The sequence below is a fragment of the Lepisosteus oculatus genome, chromosome 15, assembly GCF_040954835.1.
Source record: "Lepisosteus oculatus isolate fLepOcu1 chromosome 15, fLepOcu1.hap2, whole genome shotgun sequence".
NCBI lineage: Eukaryota > Metazoa > Chordata > Actinopteri > Semionotiformes > Lepisosteidae > Lepisosteus > Lepisosteus oculatus.
Window position 1 is genome coordinate 17,343,646 of NC_090710.1, and position 21,635 is coordinate 17,365,280.

General features: G+C 37.3%; 2 protein-coding genes across 3 annotated transcripts in view; one reads left to right on the forward strand and one right to left on the reverse strand.

Annotated features, from left to right (window-relative positions):
• Positions 1-372: 372 nt before the first annotated feature.
• rabl3 (RAB, member of RAS oncogene family-like 3) lies at positions 373-7,056 on the reverse strand. The gene is made up of 8 exons (XM_006639031.3): positions 6,922-7,056; positions 6,132-6,223; positions 5,578-5,707; positions 5,351-5,465; positions 3,496-3,646; positions 2,899-2,970; positions 2,469-2,507; positions 373-1,923 (listed from the first exon to the last, which is right to left on the reverse strand). Exons 1-8 carry the CDS (start codon positions 6,965-6,967, stop codon positions 1,858-1,860), a joined length of 711 nt encoding a protein of 236 aa, XP_006639094.1. The 5' UTR covers positions 6,968-7,056; the 3' UTR covers positions 373-1,857.
• A 104-nt stretch (positions 7,057-7,160) lies between these two features.
• Positions 7,161-21,635, forward strand: part of gtf2e1 (general transcription factor IIE, polypeptide 1, alpha) — a 52,960-nt gene continuing 38,485 nt past the window's right edge. Inside the window, exons 1-2 of one of the 2 annotated variants that reach the window (XM_006639032.3) lie at positions 7,161-7,417; positions 8,755-9,209. In XM_006639032.3, the coding sequence (XP_006639095.1) occupies positions 8,762-9,209 (448 nt within the window). In that variant the 5' untranslated portion in view covers positions 7,161-7,417; positions 8,755-8,761. The remainder of the gene's footprint in view (positions 7,418-8,754; positions 9,210-21,635) is intronic. The other variant, XM_015363860.2, reaches the window with a different exon arrangement.

The following is a 21,635-nucleotide window of genomic DNA, read 5'->3' on the forward strand; positions in this document are numbered from 1 at the left end:
CAGTAGTGTAGTTTTATTTATGTATTCTATGCATTGACAGCACTGCTTCTTTTAATACCTTCCTGTTGGTTGATTGTTTCCTGTTTTGCAGACATTATGTTAGCAGAAAAACGTTGATTTCAAGTCTTTCTGGTCTAAACAGACTTCTAATTTCAATTAAACACACATGAGCAGACTCTGCTTCAAATGCCGTACTCACACCAGAAATGAGAACAGAGAACAGTGAAATTGATAGATCATGCACTCCAGTCATTAGATTAGCCCCTCTGAGCTTATGAAACAAAGGATGAAACCAAAGCAAACATGCTGTAGGGGGATGAATGCATCTGAGTGGTCAGAAAAGAACAATTGAGCATGAGAAGCTACAAAGGATAATCAGGAATAATTTAATGAGAAGAAAAAAGTTTAAAATAAAATACTAGCTAAACAGATACAATTTTGTATATAAATTGCTCTTCCTGATCTATATCAGCCATTTAGATTCTGAAATTAAAAACAAACTTAAATTTACAGATATAAATAAAAATCGCGAGTGGCAAACAGCAGCTTTAGAAAGGAAATCATAAAACATCTTAATGTGGTGGATTGGGATTTGAAAGAACATTTAATTTTTCAAAATTATTTTCTATTTCACCTATATTTCAAAATACAACAAATCAAACTGCATAATACAACATCAAACCAAATTACACTAAATTTTTATAATTGTATTTTTGAAAACACAGTGAATTGTACCCAACATGCACTGTAAGAAATGAAAAGGAGAAAGATTTATATTTCGTCTTGAGAACCTAACTGAGAATCATGCTTTTTAACTTCAAAACAGAAATTAGCCCAAGGTTATTCATTTCTCAGATAATCTTATTCCTAAATCTCTATTTACTCAGGATACTCAAGAATCAACACATTCCCTGGAGCAGTGCCTCACCATGAGGCAATTAGAGACTGCTTAGCCTTTTAATCCTACACCGTTGCACAAGTTGCAGTCTTGACTTTTTGTCCTGACTTGACTCTGCGAAATCCAAAATGTATTTATGATTACATTGGAATTTTTGGGGAATTTCTTTTTTTGCTGTATGCTTTTGATATGCAGTATATATATGATTTTCTATTGTAATTTTACATTTTTTGATCATTTAATCTTATATGTTACGTATTTTTAATTTTGGAGCTAGGATGTTGATCACTATGTAGCAGATTTAATGATAAGGTTGATTTGGAAACTATGTGCTGTTCTAATATATTATATTTTTGTCACAGAAAGCCACACAGCAGACTCAGGAAAAATATAGCCCACCTGTATTAAGGATAAAAACATGACAAACTGCTTCTTTCATCTCATGTGAAACAACTTATAAAATACATTTAAAGTAAATTAACTGGAAAAAAATATTTTGATGAACCGATGGCCAAAATGTTCTTTAGGTTCAATAACTTAATGACCTTTTCAGTCATCAGTACTTCAGAATATTGGTTTTGAAAATTTGTTTTGCCACGTCTTCAGTGTGCTTCTTCACAATCCACATATGAATTAAAGACTCCCTTCTATGGAAACATAAGGTGCTGAAGCAACACTACTGAATCAACCAGAAAAAGACCATTATCGTCAGCTGCCTGAAAACCACTCCAAAAGGTAAAGACTATGAAGGGAATTTCTCTGTTGGGGTGACATGGTTCCTTGCATATCTGCTTTAAACATTGTGGTCTTTCTTCCACAGCAGAAAAACGGTTGTCACTCAGGACACTATTGTACCTCTGTACCAAAGGCAAAGACCATTCTACCCAACAAGGAGGCACATTTTTCAAGTCAGTGTCTTCAGAACTATTAGGCCCAGTATCTGCACACAAATGGGATGGTCAGTCGTTATGAAGGTTCTTGAAGCCTCCTGCTCCAAAACGCTTCCTGTCTGAGAAGCCACTTATCTGTGGAGGAAGAGACACAGATATAACTAATTTAAGCAACACAAACAGTTCAGTAAGAAAATATTCATACTGTACATGTTTTTTTTGTTGGTTTTTATTCTGATACTGTCATCTATTTCTGTATGAATCATAATAAGGGTATTAAAAAGGGACAATAGGGGGCTCTTCTTTACACAAAGGGATGTCAAAGTCTGGAACAAGCTACCCAGCCAGATCTTGAAGCAGGTACCCTAACATCTTTTTAAAAAAATCCTGGATAAGATCTTCAATTAACTAAAAGCAAATACATAAGCAAAACTGAGAGTGTATAATCAAGGAAGATGATTCTTATCTTTTTATTAATTCTATTATTTTGACTAGATCAATAACTGTCAAGCATAGCATTGCAAATCCTGAAGGCTTGTATCTACACCCCTTGCAAAGCAATCAAAGTTTAAGTAGAATAGTAATTTAAATCTGGCTATGTTCTTAGAGGAACACACAAGATAAAAAAAAAAACTTTCATTTTAGATCTCTTTAGCAGAATTATCATAAGTAAAACAAACCTGGTTTCCATCCCTTGTGAAGTATCTTTTTTCTATTACCTGAAAAACATAAGCAAATGTAATAAAAGTATTAATACTGAACAATAAGTCTTTGTACATGGACTAGGTAGATCCAAATATGGGTAAAACTCTATCACTCTGTATTTAATAAATGGGATATATTGATACTGCCAAAACACCCGATTGTCTTAATACACGAGTGGGGAAGATCATCATAGGCAAATGCAATGTCTTATTAAAACTGCATCTCAAGACATATTCTTCGAGTTAGTTTTTTACTTCCATGAACTGCCTTATGGCCAATTCTTATGAAAAAGACCATGACAGACTGCCATGTTCCAATACAGACTAGCTTTTCTGCACAATGCCACACAGTCAACAAGCTGATACTACTCCATTTCTGCTGCTATGTACATACAGAGAAACTTACCTTGTCAAAAAATCTGCTTAATTTTACAGCATTTGATGAACCTGCAGCTAAATACCTTGGGTTAGTGCAATCCTGTTAAAAACAGAAATAGAAATAAGAATTTCCTACACCTAAACTTTAAAAACATTAAATTAAGAGTGATTTATAAGGAAGGACAGTGTTTGCCGTGATCCATAATTTTCAATGCTATTGAAGGAAATGTGAGGAGCAGGACACTAAGACTATCTAAAGGCTCTGACAGACTTCACAGCATTATTGCTTGAAGGACAAAGACAGAAAGGCAAACTCCAAACCAAGAAAATAACTTTTAATAAATGTATTAAAAATAAAAAAATAAATTTTGGAATACAACTTATGTGCAGGACATTTTATTATGCATAAAAATGAATAAAAGAGTACTGCAATATATGAAAAACCATCACGTCATTGGTTCACCATTTCACTATTTTTCACACATATGAAACCTAACAGTCTCAGAAAAAAAGTAAAATTATAGAATGTGCACAGTTCTCTTCAGAGATGATTTTGGAAATGTTGCTGGTTAGGATCTACAATGTACAAAAAAAAAAACAACAGCTACAAAGGGAAAGTACATACCAGATTTATTTCCTCAGCATTAAAATCCTCAGCCAGAAAAGCAGTCCTTGTCAGTACCTCATTACGCTTGTTCTCTGGAATCTGGTCAAACTTGGTCCCTATGACCAGCAGAGGAACCTGATTTTCAGCAAACTGCTCTCGGTCATAATCACTGGAAGTAGAAGCAGCGACAGAGAAAGAAAGGAACTCAAAGTGTAAAAGAACTTCAGATTTTTTTAAGCAAAGGAAGCACAACAGCAATCAAGTAATAACAAGCTGAATTAAAAAGTAACATCATTGCAAGAGAAAAAGGATGAAAATGACACTGGGACAGAAACAGTCAGAAGAGTTGACCACAGTTAGACCAAGGAAAAACTGGCCTGGATTCCAGGACAGAAAATAATACAACCAAGAACAAGGTTTCTTGTAAGATGGTACAATGATATCAGCCTGCACACAGCAGTCAGAAGACAGATGTTTGTGGCTAGATCATATACAGTATAGGAGGGAAGGGCAGGGGTGCACGGGGAAATGCTGCAGGCACAAATTGTCCTGCTCATGAACTGAACACTTGGAAGAAAGAGTGTCAAATGAGAATAAAGTATGGATAATTGGCAAAATCTAAAAGTTAATTTTGTCAATCGCTTTGGCAATTGATCACGTTCAATGTACTCGTTTCTTTCAGCTGCATATTTAATTGTTTGAGTCTTGGTTTGATGAGAGGCTAACCTGTTAATGTGGTACTCATGATTTTAGATCTCGTTAATTTGACAAAGGTTGACCACTGATGGTAGGGTAGCACAGTTGAGGATCTCAGAATTAAGCCATTTGCAATTTTAAAGTGTACAATTTGTTTTGTGGACATAATTGCAACATGTAGATAGTATTTAAGGAATGAAATTATGAAGATAAGAAACAAGCCTTTAAAACAGAACAAGGGTAAGATTTTGAAATCATGAATGAAATCTGAACATCCCTGTACTTTCTGTGAAACCAGCCTCACACCACAAGACTTGGGGTGACAAGAAAAAATACCTTTTTAAAATGAAAATTCAGCTTTTGGTAAATTTAACTACTGAAGCAAGATTAGCTATTGCATGGAACACTGCTCATCCCAGACGTGCATTTAAGTTTTTGCATTTTCATTGCAAAGAAAAATTAGTGTTTACATGTCCTGTCTTCAGTGGGTTCAACATAAACATTTTCCTAAGAAAGGTCTTTACTTTTTAATTCTGTATAATTTTCAGTAAATATGAATGTACACGTCTCTGACTTCTGACTTGTTTAAGACTCCTTTTTTGTTTAGATTGTTTTAAAAATGTTTTGATATAATATTATAAATACTATAATGTGACAATTAGAAAACAAATCCAAATACTTTGAGCATTTCAAAGTTCTACTTACAAATGTAATGTTTAACACTGTGCTTTCAGACTCTATGTCATATCAAGCTTGTGGTATGTAGCTCTGACAGATTTCAAGATTAGCTGCCCTTGATATACATAGTGAACTACCCCATCTAGTGGCAAATTGGTACCTAGCACAATCTAAGCAAGCAAAGCATCTCCTATTATTGTACTTGTATGATGCTGTTCTCCAAAGAAGCAGCAGCACATTAGCACAACAGAACTGTCAATCCAGGGATTTTAACTGATGGCCTTTCATTTACAAACTCAGAACTCTACTCACTGCTCATGCTTATTCACAACTGTGGCATGTTTACAGCCAGACATACCCAGCAGAGCTGCAAACAAACTGATTGAGAGGGTTGCAAAAGGATAATTACAATTGAGTACAGTTTAATGGGCTGCCAGAGCCTTCAGTGGATTGTGTAAATATTACCTGTCTTTTTAATAATGTAATGAATACCACATACCCATTGGTGACTATAACCCCCGATGGAGAAGAGTCCTTATTCAAGGCTTCTAATGACCAACGATACAAATTCTGCGAAGATTTCTTGTTTGTCAAGTCATGGACTAATATGAGGCCTACAAACCAAGCAGATGGAATTTGATTGAAAAACACAGTTGCAGAAATTCCTTATTGGATCAGATTTCATGTACAGTACGTCTCTGAATGAGCAGTGTTCATGACATTTACCATTGACAGCATTGTAGAACACAGCCCTGGCGCTTTTCACACTACTGGCACTGCCCACTGAACCTCCAACATCCCACAGCTCAGTGTAGTACGTCTTCTCCTCTGGTGTGCCCTCCTTGTAGTCATGGACCTATAAAACACAGCTTCCTCGTTTGTACTGGGGAGACCCAAGGGCTGAGTGAGTAGGAATGTATGTTTTTGCACTGCTATTATCGTTTCAAGCACTTTAAAAGTAAGGGAAGCTAAACTGATATTGAGATTTATTCTGTCACACATTTCGACTACGAATTTCACCTTACATCATAATGCAAAATGTTTGTCTCGTATGTAAATACCATCTCTCTGAGATGTGTGTTCTCCATTGCAATCTTAAGTATTTAAGTACTATTCTTACTACTAGATTTGAGGCATTAACTCCAGACATTATTGTCATGTAGATAACAAGGAAGAACTGTGATCTGTCCTCATTACAGATTACAGAAGCCCTTTTAATAAAAGTCCTGAAACTGATGAGATGAGTAACCTGCTATAAATATCAAAATTGAAGGTCTCACCCGGACGTCCACAGAACAGCCCACAGTCCACGAAGGGTTACCAAGCACCCGATTGTGACACAGTAAGTGTACGAGAGAGGATTTGCCAACACCTACAGAATTAAAGTCCCTTTGTCAGTTTATCTGAATAAGTGAGTGAAACAATTATAGCAACAATTAACTAATGTTAACTAATAGGCAATCAAAGCACGTAAGAGCAACTTTTCAAACAACGTGAAATAACCATAATGTAATGAAAGAAAAAAAAACATCACATACAGTACATACTATTTAATAATACTGTCTCAACATGAATTACGTGAAGGAAATGGTTTTTGCAGTAGGTCTGTCTTTTGAAACCAAATAAAGTGAGAATGCTTTTATTACGTGAAAAAAACAAACGGCGATAATGATTTACATTTACTAAAGACGTCTGCATAATACAAATATGAAAATGTTTCGTCTTAAGAACATCTCAACTAAGAGTTGTGTTAAGACAACATACTGTACTGTCTGGCAGACAACAGAACCACACTGCCAAGACCTACGGCCTTTTTATAACGAAAGAAACCACTAGCGCAGAATTACAGTCACACGATAACATGAAATACAACTTCATTAAAAAGGTTTGCAAAATGACACTTGCAATATACTTTCCATACATTTATTTAAATACCATAAAGCTACACAGTATTACACTATAAATATTTTATGTGTAACACAAGCAAAAAACGTAATACTTTTCATATTCAGTTACATCTATATTCGCGACAATCTTAATAAAGCACTGTAATGTGATGGAAGTACTAACCTGAGTCCCCCAAAACCAAAACCTTCACCCTATCAAGAGAGGCCATCTTCTCTAGTCATATTCACGGTGACCCGGAAAAATATCAATAGACGTCAGTCCTTCTGTTTTACCAGCCCAATGTGAAACTACTTCTGATTTTCATTGGTTCCTAGGTCTCGATCTGGAAGTGCCGTGTGTTGGAGTAGCGAAAACCCACCGCCCCAGAGCTCTGCTATTGGTGAAGCCCAGCGCCAGTTTCTGTTGCGCAGAAGCTGTGGCCAATGGCGAGAGGGCGCTGTGCTGCGCTGGTGACGACTTCCACAGTGCCCACGCCAGAGACGCGCGCTCGCGTGGGGTGAGTTTAGAAGAAGGTGGTAGTGATTTGTTATCGGGTGGGTATTGTTTTTTTTATATTGTTTTGCGACTTCATTGAATACTAGATTTTTCATGGAAGAAAACCAAGCTGGAAGAAACTAATAAAAGAAGAAGATTGCTGATTTTTCACGAGCGTTGAAAGGTGATTTCCTCTGTTGTTGATATTCAGGCTGGGCTGTTGTTGACTTCAGACTTTTGTGAGGTCTGCTGTAGTTGGGCAATTGTTGATTGGATGCTTTGCCTATTTTCATGAAAGAACGGCAACACTGCTTGACTAAAGCATAACCTCACAATAACAAAGCGAAGGAATGCCATTGGAAATGAGCTTTAGAAACGGTGAAATGTGTACTTTAGATTTGCACCACACACAAAAATAACAAGATTCATTTAAAAAATAAGTGAAAAGTGTCATATTAAAATAGTATTCGTTATGATCATTAAAGTCGTACAAACACATAAAGTCGTACAAACACATAAATCGCACAGTACACAGTACTTCATTATTGGTACATAAAACTAGGCAACTGTAAGCTGAATTTGGCGATTACTACCAATTGAGCTGCATTGGATGTGCCAAATAGCCTCCTCTTGTTTGTATCCTTTCTTATGTTCTCATATTACTTTCCTTTAACTGGATTTTTTCATGATTGTGTGAACCCCCGTCATGGAGAGTGAACATTATCAAGGATCTTGCCGTCTTATTATGTGAGGCTGCGCAATAAGGGAAATATACGATCTTCTTTAGTGAATGTGGCATCACTTCACACAAATTACTGATGGGCAGTGTTGTGCCAGTCTGAAATCCCAGAGCAGATAAATGGATGCAAAGTTTCTTGATCATTTTTCCAAAACAAGACACACCAATCATCTTGAAGAATAAAGCAGTGTTAGAAAAATCACCAGTGATAACATACACCTGGTTTAAGGGCTCCTTTTAGTTTGACCCTTTTTCGTATGCAAAGTATTGATTAATGCTTTTCAGTGAAATCATACTTTGTGACAATTGCGTGTCTTTAATAATGTTCATCGAAATATTTTGCTCCTCTTGAATGCTGCTTTTCTTCTTTGGATCACTGTCTGCAGTATTGACCTGTTGAGCGCATATTTCAGGTGTGATGTTGTATTCCTACACCACATTCTCCTGTAGAGTATTTTGGAAGAGCAGTAGTGCAATAAGATTGGAATGATTAGTATACAGCAAAAATGCTGATTTTAATCTTGAAAATTGTAAAGTACAAGGGTACGGGTGTCAAGTATTCAAAATCTTTACCGGCACTGACAAAGTCAACCCAGCGGTCTTATTCAGAGTTCAAAATGTAACACCAATCAGAGGCACAAGTAGAAACGAATTGTTGAAATAATTGGTAATGGCTAAAAGGCATTGGACCCATCTGGGATATTTGCTTTCTAGTGTCTTTCATCCTGCCTGCAGTAACAAAACATAACGGATGCGCGTGGCTGCCCACCCTTGCTTTTCAGGAGCGTCATGACTGAGCCGGAAGTCCTGACCGAGGTGCCTGCCTCCCTGAAGCGCCTGGCCAAGCAGGTGGTGCGCGGCTTCTATGGGGTGGAACACGCTCTGGCCGTGGACATCCTGATCCGCAATCCCTGCGTGAAAGAGGAGGACATGCTGGAGCTGCTCAAGTTCGACCGCAAACAGCTGCGCTCTGTCCTCAACACGCTGAAGGGGGACAAGTTCATCAAGTGCCGCATGCGGGTGGAGACGGCCCCGGATGGCAAGACCACCCGCCACAACTACTACTTCATCAACTACCGGCTGCTGGTCAACGTGGTCAAGTACAAGCTGGACCACATGCGGCGGCGAATCGAGACAGACGAGAGGGACTCCACCAACAGAGCCTCCTTTAAGTGTCCTTGCTGCTTCAGCACTTTTACTGACCTGGAGGCCAACCAGCTCTTTGATCCCATGACAGGTAGGGTCACACACGTCTATCTGAATCTTTAAATGATCAGCACAAACATAACTGGAGATGGCTGCCGCAGTAAGGACCCATCCAGCTTTGGTTTCTAGTGACTAATCTTTCCCCAGATGTCATGAAAGTGTCAGATGCCACGTGTCTAGGAGGATCTTGGGGAGTCAGTTTAATCATGTTATTTGATAAAGGTCTTGGGTGGCTGAAGGCTGATGTTAAAGGAAGCACCGTAGAAGTTTCTTTTTTGAGGATATCGTTCTTTCAGAAGTAACGTTTCAATGTATCCTTCGTAGTAATTTACAGCATATATGGCCATATATAAGTGCTGCTTCATATTACGGGAGCTTTCTGACACCGGGTATGAAATGAGTTGAGAAATGCTGTAATTTGCTGCTTTCTAGGTCTTAAAGTTCAATAATAAATCAAGACAAAGGTGCTGTTTTGCAAGCACAGCTGGAGTCAATTGAGTTATATTTGCACTTGTTCAATTCCAGTTTTGGAAATGATGCAAATCGAATAGTTAAATGAAAGCATTACATGAATCCTTGTTATTAAATCTTTCCTTTTTAAGAACATACCAAAACATACAAACAATAGGGGCTGTCTCAGTATGCCTTCAGTGACAAGGCACTTCACCAGAGCTGGGAATTACATTCCACATTGAGATGGAAGATTCAGATCGCTTACAACTGTCACGTAGTCAGAACTCTGAGACCGAGCCGACCCAGCAGAGGAAGACAAACGTGCTTGCATGACTGAAGGCTGTTCGGTCCATAAAGTTCTATTGGTTTTTCACTAGCTAAAAGATCCAAGGAGCACAGCCTTCCAGGACTTAAAAGAAGCCTGGGTGTCATCTTTGACAATGCAGTTCGATAGATAGCCTATTCCTCTTCCTGAACACCTCCACCCTTTGTGTAGAACAGTGCCTCTTGTTCTCAATTAAATGCTCTTCCCCATAGTTTCCACATGTGTCCTCTGGTTCGTGACTTGCTATTGCTATTAAGTCTGAAGAGCTCCAGGGGGTGGACTTTTTCAAGGGCTTTGAGAATTTTCAATACTTGGGCCTGGTTTCCTGATGGTCCTCTCTAAGACTAAAAGAAATCAGTTATTTTAGCCTGTATGTGTACGGTATTTCTTTAAGCATGGGAATGCATTAAGTTTCTTTAGTTTGAACTTATTCCATACTGGTAATATGGTTTTTGTATTGTGGTATTCTAAATGAGGTCTTAATAATGCTCTTTTCAATTATACCTTAACATCCCTTGATTTAAACTTTTACTTTTATCTATACGATAATGTAGAATAGCAAGAGGTAGCATGTCAGCTAGCAAATCACTCTGGGAACAAAATTCCATTTAAAATTAAAAATAAGTATTAAAAAGCTCTTAAGTTGTAATGGGAAGCTACTACAAAGATCAAAGGTTTGGGTGATTATAAACAGAGTGTGGTTTCTTTACATTATCAGGAGCCAGTTTCTGAAGAGTTTGTAGTCTCTTTTCTCCTGCTTACTCATCAGGAAGCTCATCAGTACTCTTTTTTTCACTGCCCAAACTTTAAATAATGAAAGTTTACTTTATAGTATTTTGGGATTGATATGTTAATTTTACTACCCCTTTATATCACCCAAAGAAACATCTTACTGGTCAACACTGTAGCGTAAGTCCATTTTGTGGAAATGAAAATGCAAATCGTAAGGAGGGTAGCAGTGGGAAAGATGAAAAGCAAAGTAGCATTTGTTTTTGGATTACTGCATTTGACCTTCAGGACCATTTTAAAGCAAGAAAACAACGTAAAGGCTTTGCAGCAGGAGTCTAGTGATCTTACCGCTACTAAACTGGCATGAACATAGAGCAGAGTTCAGTGTAGGACTCGATGATATGACATAGTAGCTCATGCCTCTAGGCCAGGTGCTGATAATACAGAAGGTACTGAGCATATGTGATCATTAGAAAAACCTTATTTTAATATTCTTTTATATATGCATCAAATTTGATTTTATTTGTGTAGTATTTAATTTTCTACTGTACCTTCTTTCAGTGAAGTCCTTGAATGCATCCCTTTGCCTCCTAATTTATTTCGACATTTAGTTAAAACGTTTCTGATAATTGAGTGACATCAAGTAACATATCTACATTGTTAACTGAGGTATGAGCAGGGGCCTAATAAAAGGGCCCCGTTGATTCAAATATAAGTTGAAACTTTGGATAGAAGTTTCAGCTGCACTTTCAGCCTAATAGAGATCCCTGTGGTACACTACTAATTGCATCATTCTAATTTGAACATGGATTCCTTATCTGTAACCCTGCTTCCTCTCCATTTAACCAGTTTTCAATCTAAATACTTGCATTTGCTTTATCACAATCTCCTAAATATATCATATCATATTTTGTGTTTGTATCCGTTGCTGTTGTTGTATGTTCAAAGAGTAATATTTTATTTAAGCAACACCCACCATGTTCAAGTCCATGCAGACTACCCCCTAGAATCCTACTACCATACAACTGATCTCCTATTTTAATTAGCATTTCCATAAGCTCATGTATACAAGTACTGGACAAATCAACACCTAGGTAAATGGTAGTTCAAGTAGGAATAAGTCAAAGGTTTATTCCATGCTGAGAAGAGAAGAAAGGAAATGCAACGTTTTGGCTGTGGAGTCTTCTTCGGGTGTGAAGAATGCCACCTGAAGAAGGCTCCACAGCCTAGGTAAATGGTATATTGGAAAGCAATGGCTTCTACACAGGTGTGGCTCATGCTCACGTTATACTAAGGAAATTAAGTTTTTAAAATGCTGGAAAGGTCATGCTTGCCTGGGAATATGGCTAGCATGGCTGCAAGAGGAGATCTCTTGTGTCTTTTAAAGAGGGGTGATTATTGGGGCATATATGTCAGAAGGCTCAGTGACCAAGTCTCTTGCTGATGTTTCATGTGCAGAGGTGTCTAAGGTGATGTCAGCATGGAACTCTGAGGGAAAGGGCAATAGGAGGAAGTAGATACTCCAGCATCATGATGATTCATGCATTATCTGATGTGCAGTGCAAAACTGGAGAGCACCTCTAGGTCATTTGACTGCAATATTCAACTTGAGGCATGAGCAGCCAGATTAAAAACAAATGATCGTCTGGGAACAGCGCAAGATGCAGTAATCGGGTTCCTTGATCAAACTCCTGATCATGCCTGGCAATGCACATTTATAATGGACTGCTGAACAGTGATACAGTAAAGAACAGTAATGTGATATTGCCCGATGAATCATCCGTTATCATGTTCTAGCCAAATGGACAGTGCATGGGTGCACCAATCTAAAGACATACCACCCTGAGCGCTTGGTTACAACAGTGTAGAGTAGAGTTGTAGAGCTGTGTTAGTTCTATAATGATGTGGGGCACATTATCCTGGTATGGGTTGGATGAAGTCAGACCCTTTAGAAGTCTAGGCCAGTGCTAATGTCTACTTAGTGGTCCTGTATGATCATCTTCACCTCCTGTTGCAGCTTTTCTTTACTGTCGGGAGGGGTGTCTTCCAGGATAAGATCCACAGAGCACATGTGTTCACCGAACAGCTGGATGAACAGGACACTGGCATTATCTTTATGTCATGGCTCCTGCAGTCACCATCTGAATAATCAGTAATTTATGGGATACTCTGGGATGTTACCGAAGACTGGGCTTTCCACCTCCATCAACTAGGCGTGAGTTGATCGACCAAGAATGGTGCCACATCCCTCCTGCCAAATCCAGAAATTCCATGGTGCAAATAAGCAGTACTGGCTGCATGTGATGGCCCTGTTAAGTGACTTTACATTGGAGTAAAAAAATTGTGATCTACAACCTCTAATGTAAATAAACCTTAATGGTCTGCATTTGCTAGAGTGTTTGATCCAGATGTCAACTCCAAATCCAAATCTAAAACAGTTTTCAATTCTGATTCCTGCATTGAAGTTGAATTCTAATTCACTTCAGCTCTGCTTGCAAATTGCAAATCCCACAAATGCAGGCGAGGGGACCCATCAAAAATAATTTAAGACTATTACACTTGTAAACAAAGTGTTTTTACAAATGTATGCTACTGGATGCTTTATGATTAAGCATTAGTTTTAGACACCCACCCAACTTAGTCACTGGTGGTTTTATTTTTATTGTTATTACAATATGACTGCATGAGGCGATAGATATGCAAATGCAGTGATCTTAATCCCAACCAACATTAAGACCATTAAATTGCCTGATAGCTGTAGAATGTTTGCACTATAAATAGGCCTGTGCATCTACCACTCAGACACGATATTGCAGTGCCTTTGTTATGGGTCTGTACAGAAAGAAATGTGATCCCACCATACTTCCACAACCCTCATTTAAAAAGTGGCCAAAACATGTCCATGTGAATGGTTGATAAAGAACTGTTTACTCATGTTATTATACCTTGGTGAGACTTTAAGTGGCAGCATTAGCCGATTAACTCCATTATCTAAGATAGAACTAATGCTTCTATTGACATAACACTCTTACTTTCTTGCTGTCTAATTTATTTCCCTGATTTGTTTTCTGTCATTCATTTCCACTGTATATCCTGTCTCATTTTGGGACACTAGATGGTAGCATGCGACTAGGGAACATGTTGGCGTCTGCACTTTGGACTGTGCAGAATTCTCCTCAGAAATTAGGTATGTTTGAGTGGTTCCAGTAAGCCTTCAGTAACCATTCTGGTCAGCTCAAATTTATTGAGCATCTTTTCATGTTGAGTACTGTTGAGTCTAAAGTGTTTATGCAGGAGGGCTGGTGAAGTATTAAAGGGCTTTTAAAGTGCCAAACAATTGTAAATAAAGTGATTCTTAGGCTAACAACAATGTCTCCATTGTATGTACTTGAAATGTTTTCAATTAAAGTAATTAACAGAAACCTGCTCATCTTAAGCAGAATGAAAGACATTGTGATTTGACAGTGGAATGCATAGAATGCATAAACAAGATGTCACATGGCCTTTTCCATTGATGGTTGTAAAAAAGATTTGAACAATGTTGTTTTAAGTTGGAAAAAAAATGTAGTTTGTCATTATCTAAAAGCTGCGCTAAATGCTTTTTTATGGTGTGTGTGTTTTGTAAGGGCAAGAAAATTTCATTGAAGTGGTTAGTGCTCAAAACATAATGAACCAGGGAAGAGAAGAGATTACTTCTTCACTAATCCTCATTTTCCAACTTCCAGAATTATCCTTATTAGATCACGTGCAAAATATTTTCTCTGCAAAAGCACCTCTCTCTTGCTGGTATAAAAAATAATCAGAAAAATAATTCAACCCATAATTACTGTTATAGACTTTTCACTAGTCGATCATTTTTAACTTCTCCTGTTTATGTGGACTAATCAAATAATTTTCTGACAGTTCTGCTTCTTACGTTTCATGCTTGTTTTCTTTCTGCACTGTGTACACATGGCCATGCAGACTTTTTACATTTTACACAAGCTCCATTCTAAAACAAAATTAAATATAAAATATTACATTAAATGCCCTTGTGTATATAAACATAAAATATAATTTGCATCCGTTCATCAGCAAAACCATTTATTCCTGCAATTAATGATTGAAAAAGTATTCAAACCCTTCTCTGTGGCAGACTAATTTTGGTGCAGCAAATTATCATAATAAGTCACACTGTTAATTACATTGATGGGCTATGTCTCTGAGCAAGACATCATTTCAGAATTATGTCACCTGAAGAAGGCTCCACAGCCGAAACGTTGTGTTTTCTTTCTTCTTTTTTTCAGCATGGAATAAACCTAAAAATTTCAGAATAAATACACCCATCTCTGTAAAATCCTTCAGTCAGTGAATTTCATGCAAGGCTTTAACCAAGATCAAGGAGCTTTAAAAAATTCTCATTGGTAATGTGTAGAAAGGCACAGATTTGGAGAAGGGTAAAAAAATATCAAAGACCCTTCATATCTCTTTGAACATAGTGAATGTGATCATTAAGACGTGGAAGGCACCCAGACACTGTCAAGATCAGATGTCCTTCCAAACCGAGTAGTTGGGCAAGGAGGAAACTGGTTAGGTATGCCAGTGTAGGGGTTTACTGTGTGAATTTACTGGCACAAGTTATTGATTGTAACTGAATTGCGTGAGTTTTTCTTGGCTATTAGGAATCACTTGACATGGCAACAAGCAGTTTACACATGGATTCAGAATACATGTATTAATGCAATACAGTGTGTACTAAAAACATTCAAAGCAAATACGTGAAACTGTCTGTCTAGATACAAAAGGTATTCAATATCAAGATTACAAAAAGATACAAACATGGGGGTTATGCATTTAGTATAACATTGGTTATATTGAAGTTCTGCCTCTCATCAACAGAGACTGGGGAGCTTGTTAAAATTAATGGGAACATAGATGGTGCAAAGTACTGGCAAAGGTTGAGAGGCAAGCCCGCTTCAGATCTAAAACTGGGATGCAAAATTCATCTTCCAGCAGGGCAATGATCCAAACCACGAGGCCAGAGCTCCACTGGAGTGGCTTAAGAATAAGAAAAGTGAATGTCCTTGAGTGGCCCAGTCAATGTCTTTGATTCTGTTGAGACTCTGTGGAAGTGCTTGAGAACTGTTGTCTGTAAGTGATTCCAAAGTGCGCTAAGCCAGTGCGAAAGGTTGGTTGAAGCTTACCCAAAAAGGCTTGTGGCTAAAGTTACCGTTAAGGTTTCTTCCACCAAACATCAGTTTCACAGGTCTGAACGCTTGTACATTTTTAATTTTTTTCTTTAGTTTTACTGAATGATTGACAATGGAGGTTTTAAAAAATATTTAAAAATACGTATGCAGCATTTTGTAATTTCATGGAAAGGCAGGCACTGTATCATCATGGCATCCTTAAAGATGCATTTTCCACAGACTTGCTGAAAACTTTTTAAAATGTCATTTTTGTTTTGGTTTTTTGTTTCCGCTCCACTTCTTTGCTCAAGCAGTGAACGCATTCTGTGGTGTGTGTTTAATCCTTTGGTATGGCTTCAGAGAAGGTTAATCTGCCATGTCCAAAATAAGACCGAAAAAGGCCAAAATATGCTGTAGGGAGTATTTCATTGAGTTTTCTACAACAAACATTTTAGAATAAACCTTCCTTTTACACACATATAATTTATGCACTATGTATGTACATAATAGGATTTTCAGTGCAGTTGTCCTCAACAAATTCACAGCACATTTCCCCTCTCTACAATAGTCATAACATCTCTTTTGTGAATTAGGTACTGTGGTTCATATAGCACACAGGCAATGTTCAGCAGCCAACGTTAAGCAGCCATAATGTGATGCTTTAGAAAAAAAAGTTTAGTAAAGAGCTACAGGAATGCTAGAAGTGTCAATTTGTTGTCAACAAACTGACAGAAAAGATCCTATGAGAGTCCTTTTCATCTGTGAAAGAAAATTTTATTTGCTTCTATACTGTGTTTCTTAAAGGTACAGTTTCATGCTGCCTTCAATGTCAAAAGAGTATTTAATAGGGTTTAATAATGCTTCCATGTCAATATTCAAATCTTTTATATATCTCATTTTAGGTTTACTGTAATATTCTTCTAATTGTCAAGATTGAAAGATTTATAAAAAATGGAAATATGAAATACAGCCTAACTAAGAGATACACACAGGCTCAGAAGTATGACACTTTTTCTCTTAGTGGTTGTGACATTCAGGGTATCCCTCGTGTACTCAGTGGCAGCTCAGGACAATGCTCAGGAGAAGGCAGAATTGCTGCAAAGTGTTCAGCTGAGGGCTCCATGTTTACACAGCATGTGGTTTCGAATGCTTACTATACTCTTGAAGTAAAATGCCACAATTGTTGTCAAACCCCAGAAATGCATGTATTAATATTTAAACCTGGGTATTCCTGTTTGACCTTGCAGAAGCTGACATAAAGTCTGCAGTGTTTAGTTGTAGTCTCTTAAGTCTCTCTGCTGTTTTAGGGAAATGCATTTAAAAGACATTTCAGATAACATTGATGGGGTTTTTTTTCCCCGCAGGTGAAGGAAGCTCTAATTGATTTCTCATTAATATCAAATAATCTCTGTACCTGATGCCATCTTTCATCATGCCTGTCAAAAGGACAGCCTCAGAAACAAATGTTTAACATTCTTATCAGCCTGTGTTGATAGGGAACATATAAGGCAACATTTGTCAAACTGATACTGTAGTATTATGCCAGACAGTCTAAGGGTGTAAACAAATCAGGAGGTTGTTAATTTGTTCCGTTTGCCCACTAGCTTCTCCCTAAAAAGCCTCTTGTGCTATTGATTTACTTTAGGGTAATGCCATGCACATGTTTGACCATTAGAATAAAATCATACTTTGAGGTCTACCCAGACCATAAGTATCAGGACACATTCATTTGAAGTACATTTCAGATTGTAAAGGTGAATATACTTTTTTTTTCAGTGACTGCATGAAGCCTGTGACGCATTGATGTCACTCAGCCTTTTATATAATAATGTGAGGTGCTTCTCTGCAGCCTCTGTGAGTTCTGGTCTTGCGTGTTCTGACATCAGTTTTTGTTTTGCCAGCAAATGAAATACATCCTCAGTAATATTCAAATCTGGTGCTTTACTTTGCTAGTCTAAATTTTCCCCTTCTCTCTCCCTGTGAACTCCTTGGTTACGTTGGCTGCATGCTCTGGGCCATTGTCGTGCTGTTTTGTGAAGCGTCACCCTGTAGGTACACACTTTCTGTAAACCTCAGAATTCTGAATAAGAATTATTGCAGAAGCAGCATTCTGTTGCTGCCATTATAAGTTACATCATCAATTGAGATTATTGCTGGTTTCAGGAGGCAGTATTCTTTGGAGCGTCTGCATTTCCTTGCTTTCACCAAATTTGAGCCTCTCCATCACATTAGTAAAGGTTTAGCTTTTATAAACCTTTTTTCCTAATAGTCTTCTAGTTTATCCATGTACTTCTAAGCAACTTTTATTCTGGCTTTTGAGGTTGACATCTTCTGATGCAGCCTTTGCCATTCTACTGTCTCAATTCTCTATGAGCTGTGAATTTAGATACCTTGACTCCTGCACCCTGGAGGTTGCTGGTTATTTCACTGAGTTTTGTTTGACAACGAGACTTATTACTCTGTCATTAACTGAAGATGTTTTGTTGACTGACCTGGTCCTAGCTAATTGGTTATAATTATTTTTTGTGTAGTGTATTCTGAATTCTGTTCAATGTCTATGCAGTAGGTCTGATTGAGATTTTACTTATTTCAGATTCAAATTATCTGCTTTCCTCGAAGAGAATATTCTTATTTTTATTTTGACTTGTCAACCATCGACTCCAAACACTGAAGTCCAAGCAAGACGTGGAGAGGATGTTACCTAAGTTACTCAACAACAAACATCCAACAAACATGGGACATTTGTAAGCTAATCTTCCCAATACAGTAGTCATCAGTTTAATTGACCTGAGAGGAAAGAACTCAGTTTATGTTATAAAAAGTAGTTAGGAATTGTGCTTTGCATGAGAAATTATTATTAGAGAAAGTTATTAGGGGATATTTTGGTGTAAGCTCCCAATACATATTGAGGGTATGTCATTTAGTATTTAGAACGATGGTAAATGAATTTGAGGTTTTCTAACTTTTTTTTAAAACTATTTCCCTGTGGATAATCTGAAGACCATCATTTTTTGTTGTAAAGACCTTCAGATTTCCTGCAGAGTCTATAACCTAAGAAAAGTTGATATCTCAACATTCAATTAAAGCCTTATCATGCTAGTTTCTGTTCATGTGCTAGATGATATTCAGAACACTTCAGTAGTTCAAACAAGTATTCCAGTAACCTGAAGAACATGTTTGCATGAAGCTGGAATTTAATATCTCTATATCATTTCCTATATCAATGAGCATTAACATGCAGACAGCTGTTATCCTGAATTCTGCCATTGGGCATGTGCAGTAGACCTTAAATGATTTTTACAAGAGGCAGAGGTGATGTTTGCAGGGTGTGGCTTTGTTCAAAAGGGAGATAGAAAGGAAAAAACTTGAGATGATTTCTGCATGTTGATCAGCAATCAGGGCTTTAAATCGGTGTTTTCATCTACAATTTCTCACCAAAGTTAATTTAGGATTTTTTTTCCTTTTTAAATGCCAACATATTCGTATGTCATTAAAACATTTATTTGTGATGAAGCTATTTAAAGCTATTTTTTTTTATTATTTTCATTGTGGAGGGTTGTTAATCAGTTAGCCTCACTCCTATGCCCTTGTCAGAGCTGAGGGCCATTATTCATGCTGCATGTGCTGCAGTGACTCTCCTGTAGAGCTGGTATTGATTTAAGTTGTCATTTGGCCTTCTCCGACAACAGTGCAAACTTACACCATGTGCTCAGGAAGTCTCATGGTTCCTGTTTTGTGACAGGTTGGCTGATGCCCAACTAACCTTAATCGAGTTCGGTCAGGTACATGAGAACGTTCACAAGCGAGAGGAGGCCATGTGACACATCTAGCCCTCTTGATTTTTCACTATTTAGTTGATCCAGCTGTTTCCTGAAAGCAGCGAAGGCCCTGGCATTAACAGCATGGCCAGATAGCGTGTGCCATCGTCTCGCAACAGCTTTTAATACATTTTACCTTATTTTTTGACTTGTTTGTGTTTCACTTTTGATTTACTGTAGACATGATTGGGCTGACTTTGTTTATTGCCTTTGATTATCATGAATACTTGAATGAGATCTGCTCATTGTCTTTGTTCAAGACTATCAAGGTTCAGTACATTTAACCTGTCGGTGTAGGACAGACATTTAAGATGAAGAATGTGTCAGGGAAACCCAGTTAATGCATTGCACTTAACATCCCTTGATTTAAATTGTATACTTATAATATTTAGTTGTTTGTTCCAGTGCTTCCACTTGGGAACTTGAGAGTTTGCATGATGATACAGGAGAGTGTGGAATTGATTTCTGGTTTTAAGGGATTGGCTTGCTTTCCAAACAATCAATTATACTGGTTAAGCCAGACAGGAGCCCTTTAATGTTTCCATGTTGCACATTTCAGAAATGTAATGAAAGTTAATATTTCTTTACAAAATGTGTGCTTTATTTCAAAAGGAATTAGAGATAATTAGAAAAAGAATTAATTATTCATAATGTCAACTGGTGAATAAGTAAAGCTTACTCATTTGCTTAGAAAACCTGGGTTGTCTTTTGTAAGGTGTCTTGTCTAGAGGGGATGAAAAGTATCTTAGACTTTGTGTGTCATCCTGACACTGTCTTGGCTTTAACTCCAGCTTTTCTCTTGTTCTCAATTCCAGTCATTCAGAGCTTTTGGATAAGGCTTCTCACTTTACAGGAAGGAGCTTTCAGTTTTGTCTCACTTAGGACATTTATAAACGTGCTGTATATTTGTGTCCTCTTGCTCCTTGTTTGTCCTTCTGTTTTGTATGAAGATCTTTAAGATGTAGACGTACTACAGCTTATAAATTACAAGGGTACCATTTTTGAAATACATTTTTAGGATGGCTGTTTCAAATGGGTTTAAACCATTTAAAACTTAAGTAAAATAATGGCTTAATGCAAATAATCCTTTGTTAATCTTTTGACGTTTCTTTTAATGGCTAACATCAAGTCATTGATCTCCATTAGTGATTGTCTTCTATTATGACTCTTGAAATATTTCGGATATTAATTTAACATTATTGCCATTATTTTTGTACACTTTACCATAATATTCTGTTTATCATATAATGTCTGTTTTTTATATGTCCATGTCTTTTGTTGGTTGTCTCCTGTCCAGAGACTACAGATGTAAATAAGCTTTTTAGCCAACATGCAGCTTTAGAACTGTACAGTCTTGTTTGCCTATAGCTTCACTGCTGACTGATACAAAACATGTCTCAAGTGCCTAAAAGAGATTAACTAATCTCCTTTCAAATTGAAGTAATTTCCATGATTGTTCACAAAAATAGGAGCAGATTAAGATTTGCACCCCCGTTTTACTGAACATTTATAACTGCCGAGGGTCAGTTTCCTTATCACTTCCTCCTACAATGCAGCTGGAGACGAGCAGTCTCTCTTGCTTGCTTCTGTTCAGTATCTTTTCTCAGCTTTTGTACTAGGTTTGAACGTATGAATATTTGTCTTCGTAGAACTGCATTAGTACAATTAGATGTTTGGGTATGAGATGATTTTCAAAGAGACTGTGCAGTAAATGAAGCTGATTGGGGTTAATTCAGCATTTGAAATGTCAGGACATCTGTGATAGGTTTTCTGTAAGAATATGTTTAGTTTCTTTTCTAGTTTCTTTGCTTTATATAATGCATCACACTATTAGGCCTCCAATGTGTTATGTGCATCACATTTTGTTTTCAGTGCTTCACTTTCTTTAATTCATTCAAACTCCATGGAGTATGTATTTACTTTTGAATAATTATTCCCTAAAGAATAACTTTGTCTTTTTGAGG

Coding starts and splice junctions, on each gene's coding strand:
- rabl3 (XM_006639031.3), bottom strand. CDS start 6,967: ATGGCCTCTCTTGATAGGGTGAAGGTTTTGGTTTTGGGGGACTCAG. Junction 6,224..6,921: donor TTTGGTTTTGGGGGACTCAG/GTTAGTACTTCC, acceptor TTAATTCTGTAG/GTGTTGGCAAATCCTCTCTC. Junction 2,971..3,495: donor ATGCTGAGGAAATAAATCTG/GTATGTACTTTC, acceptor TGTTTTTAACAG/GATTGCACTAACCCAAGGTA.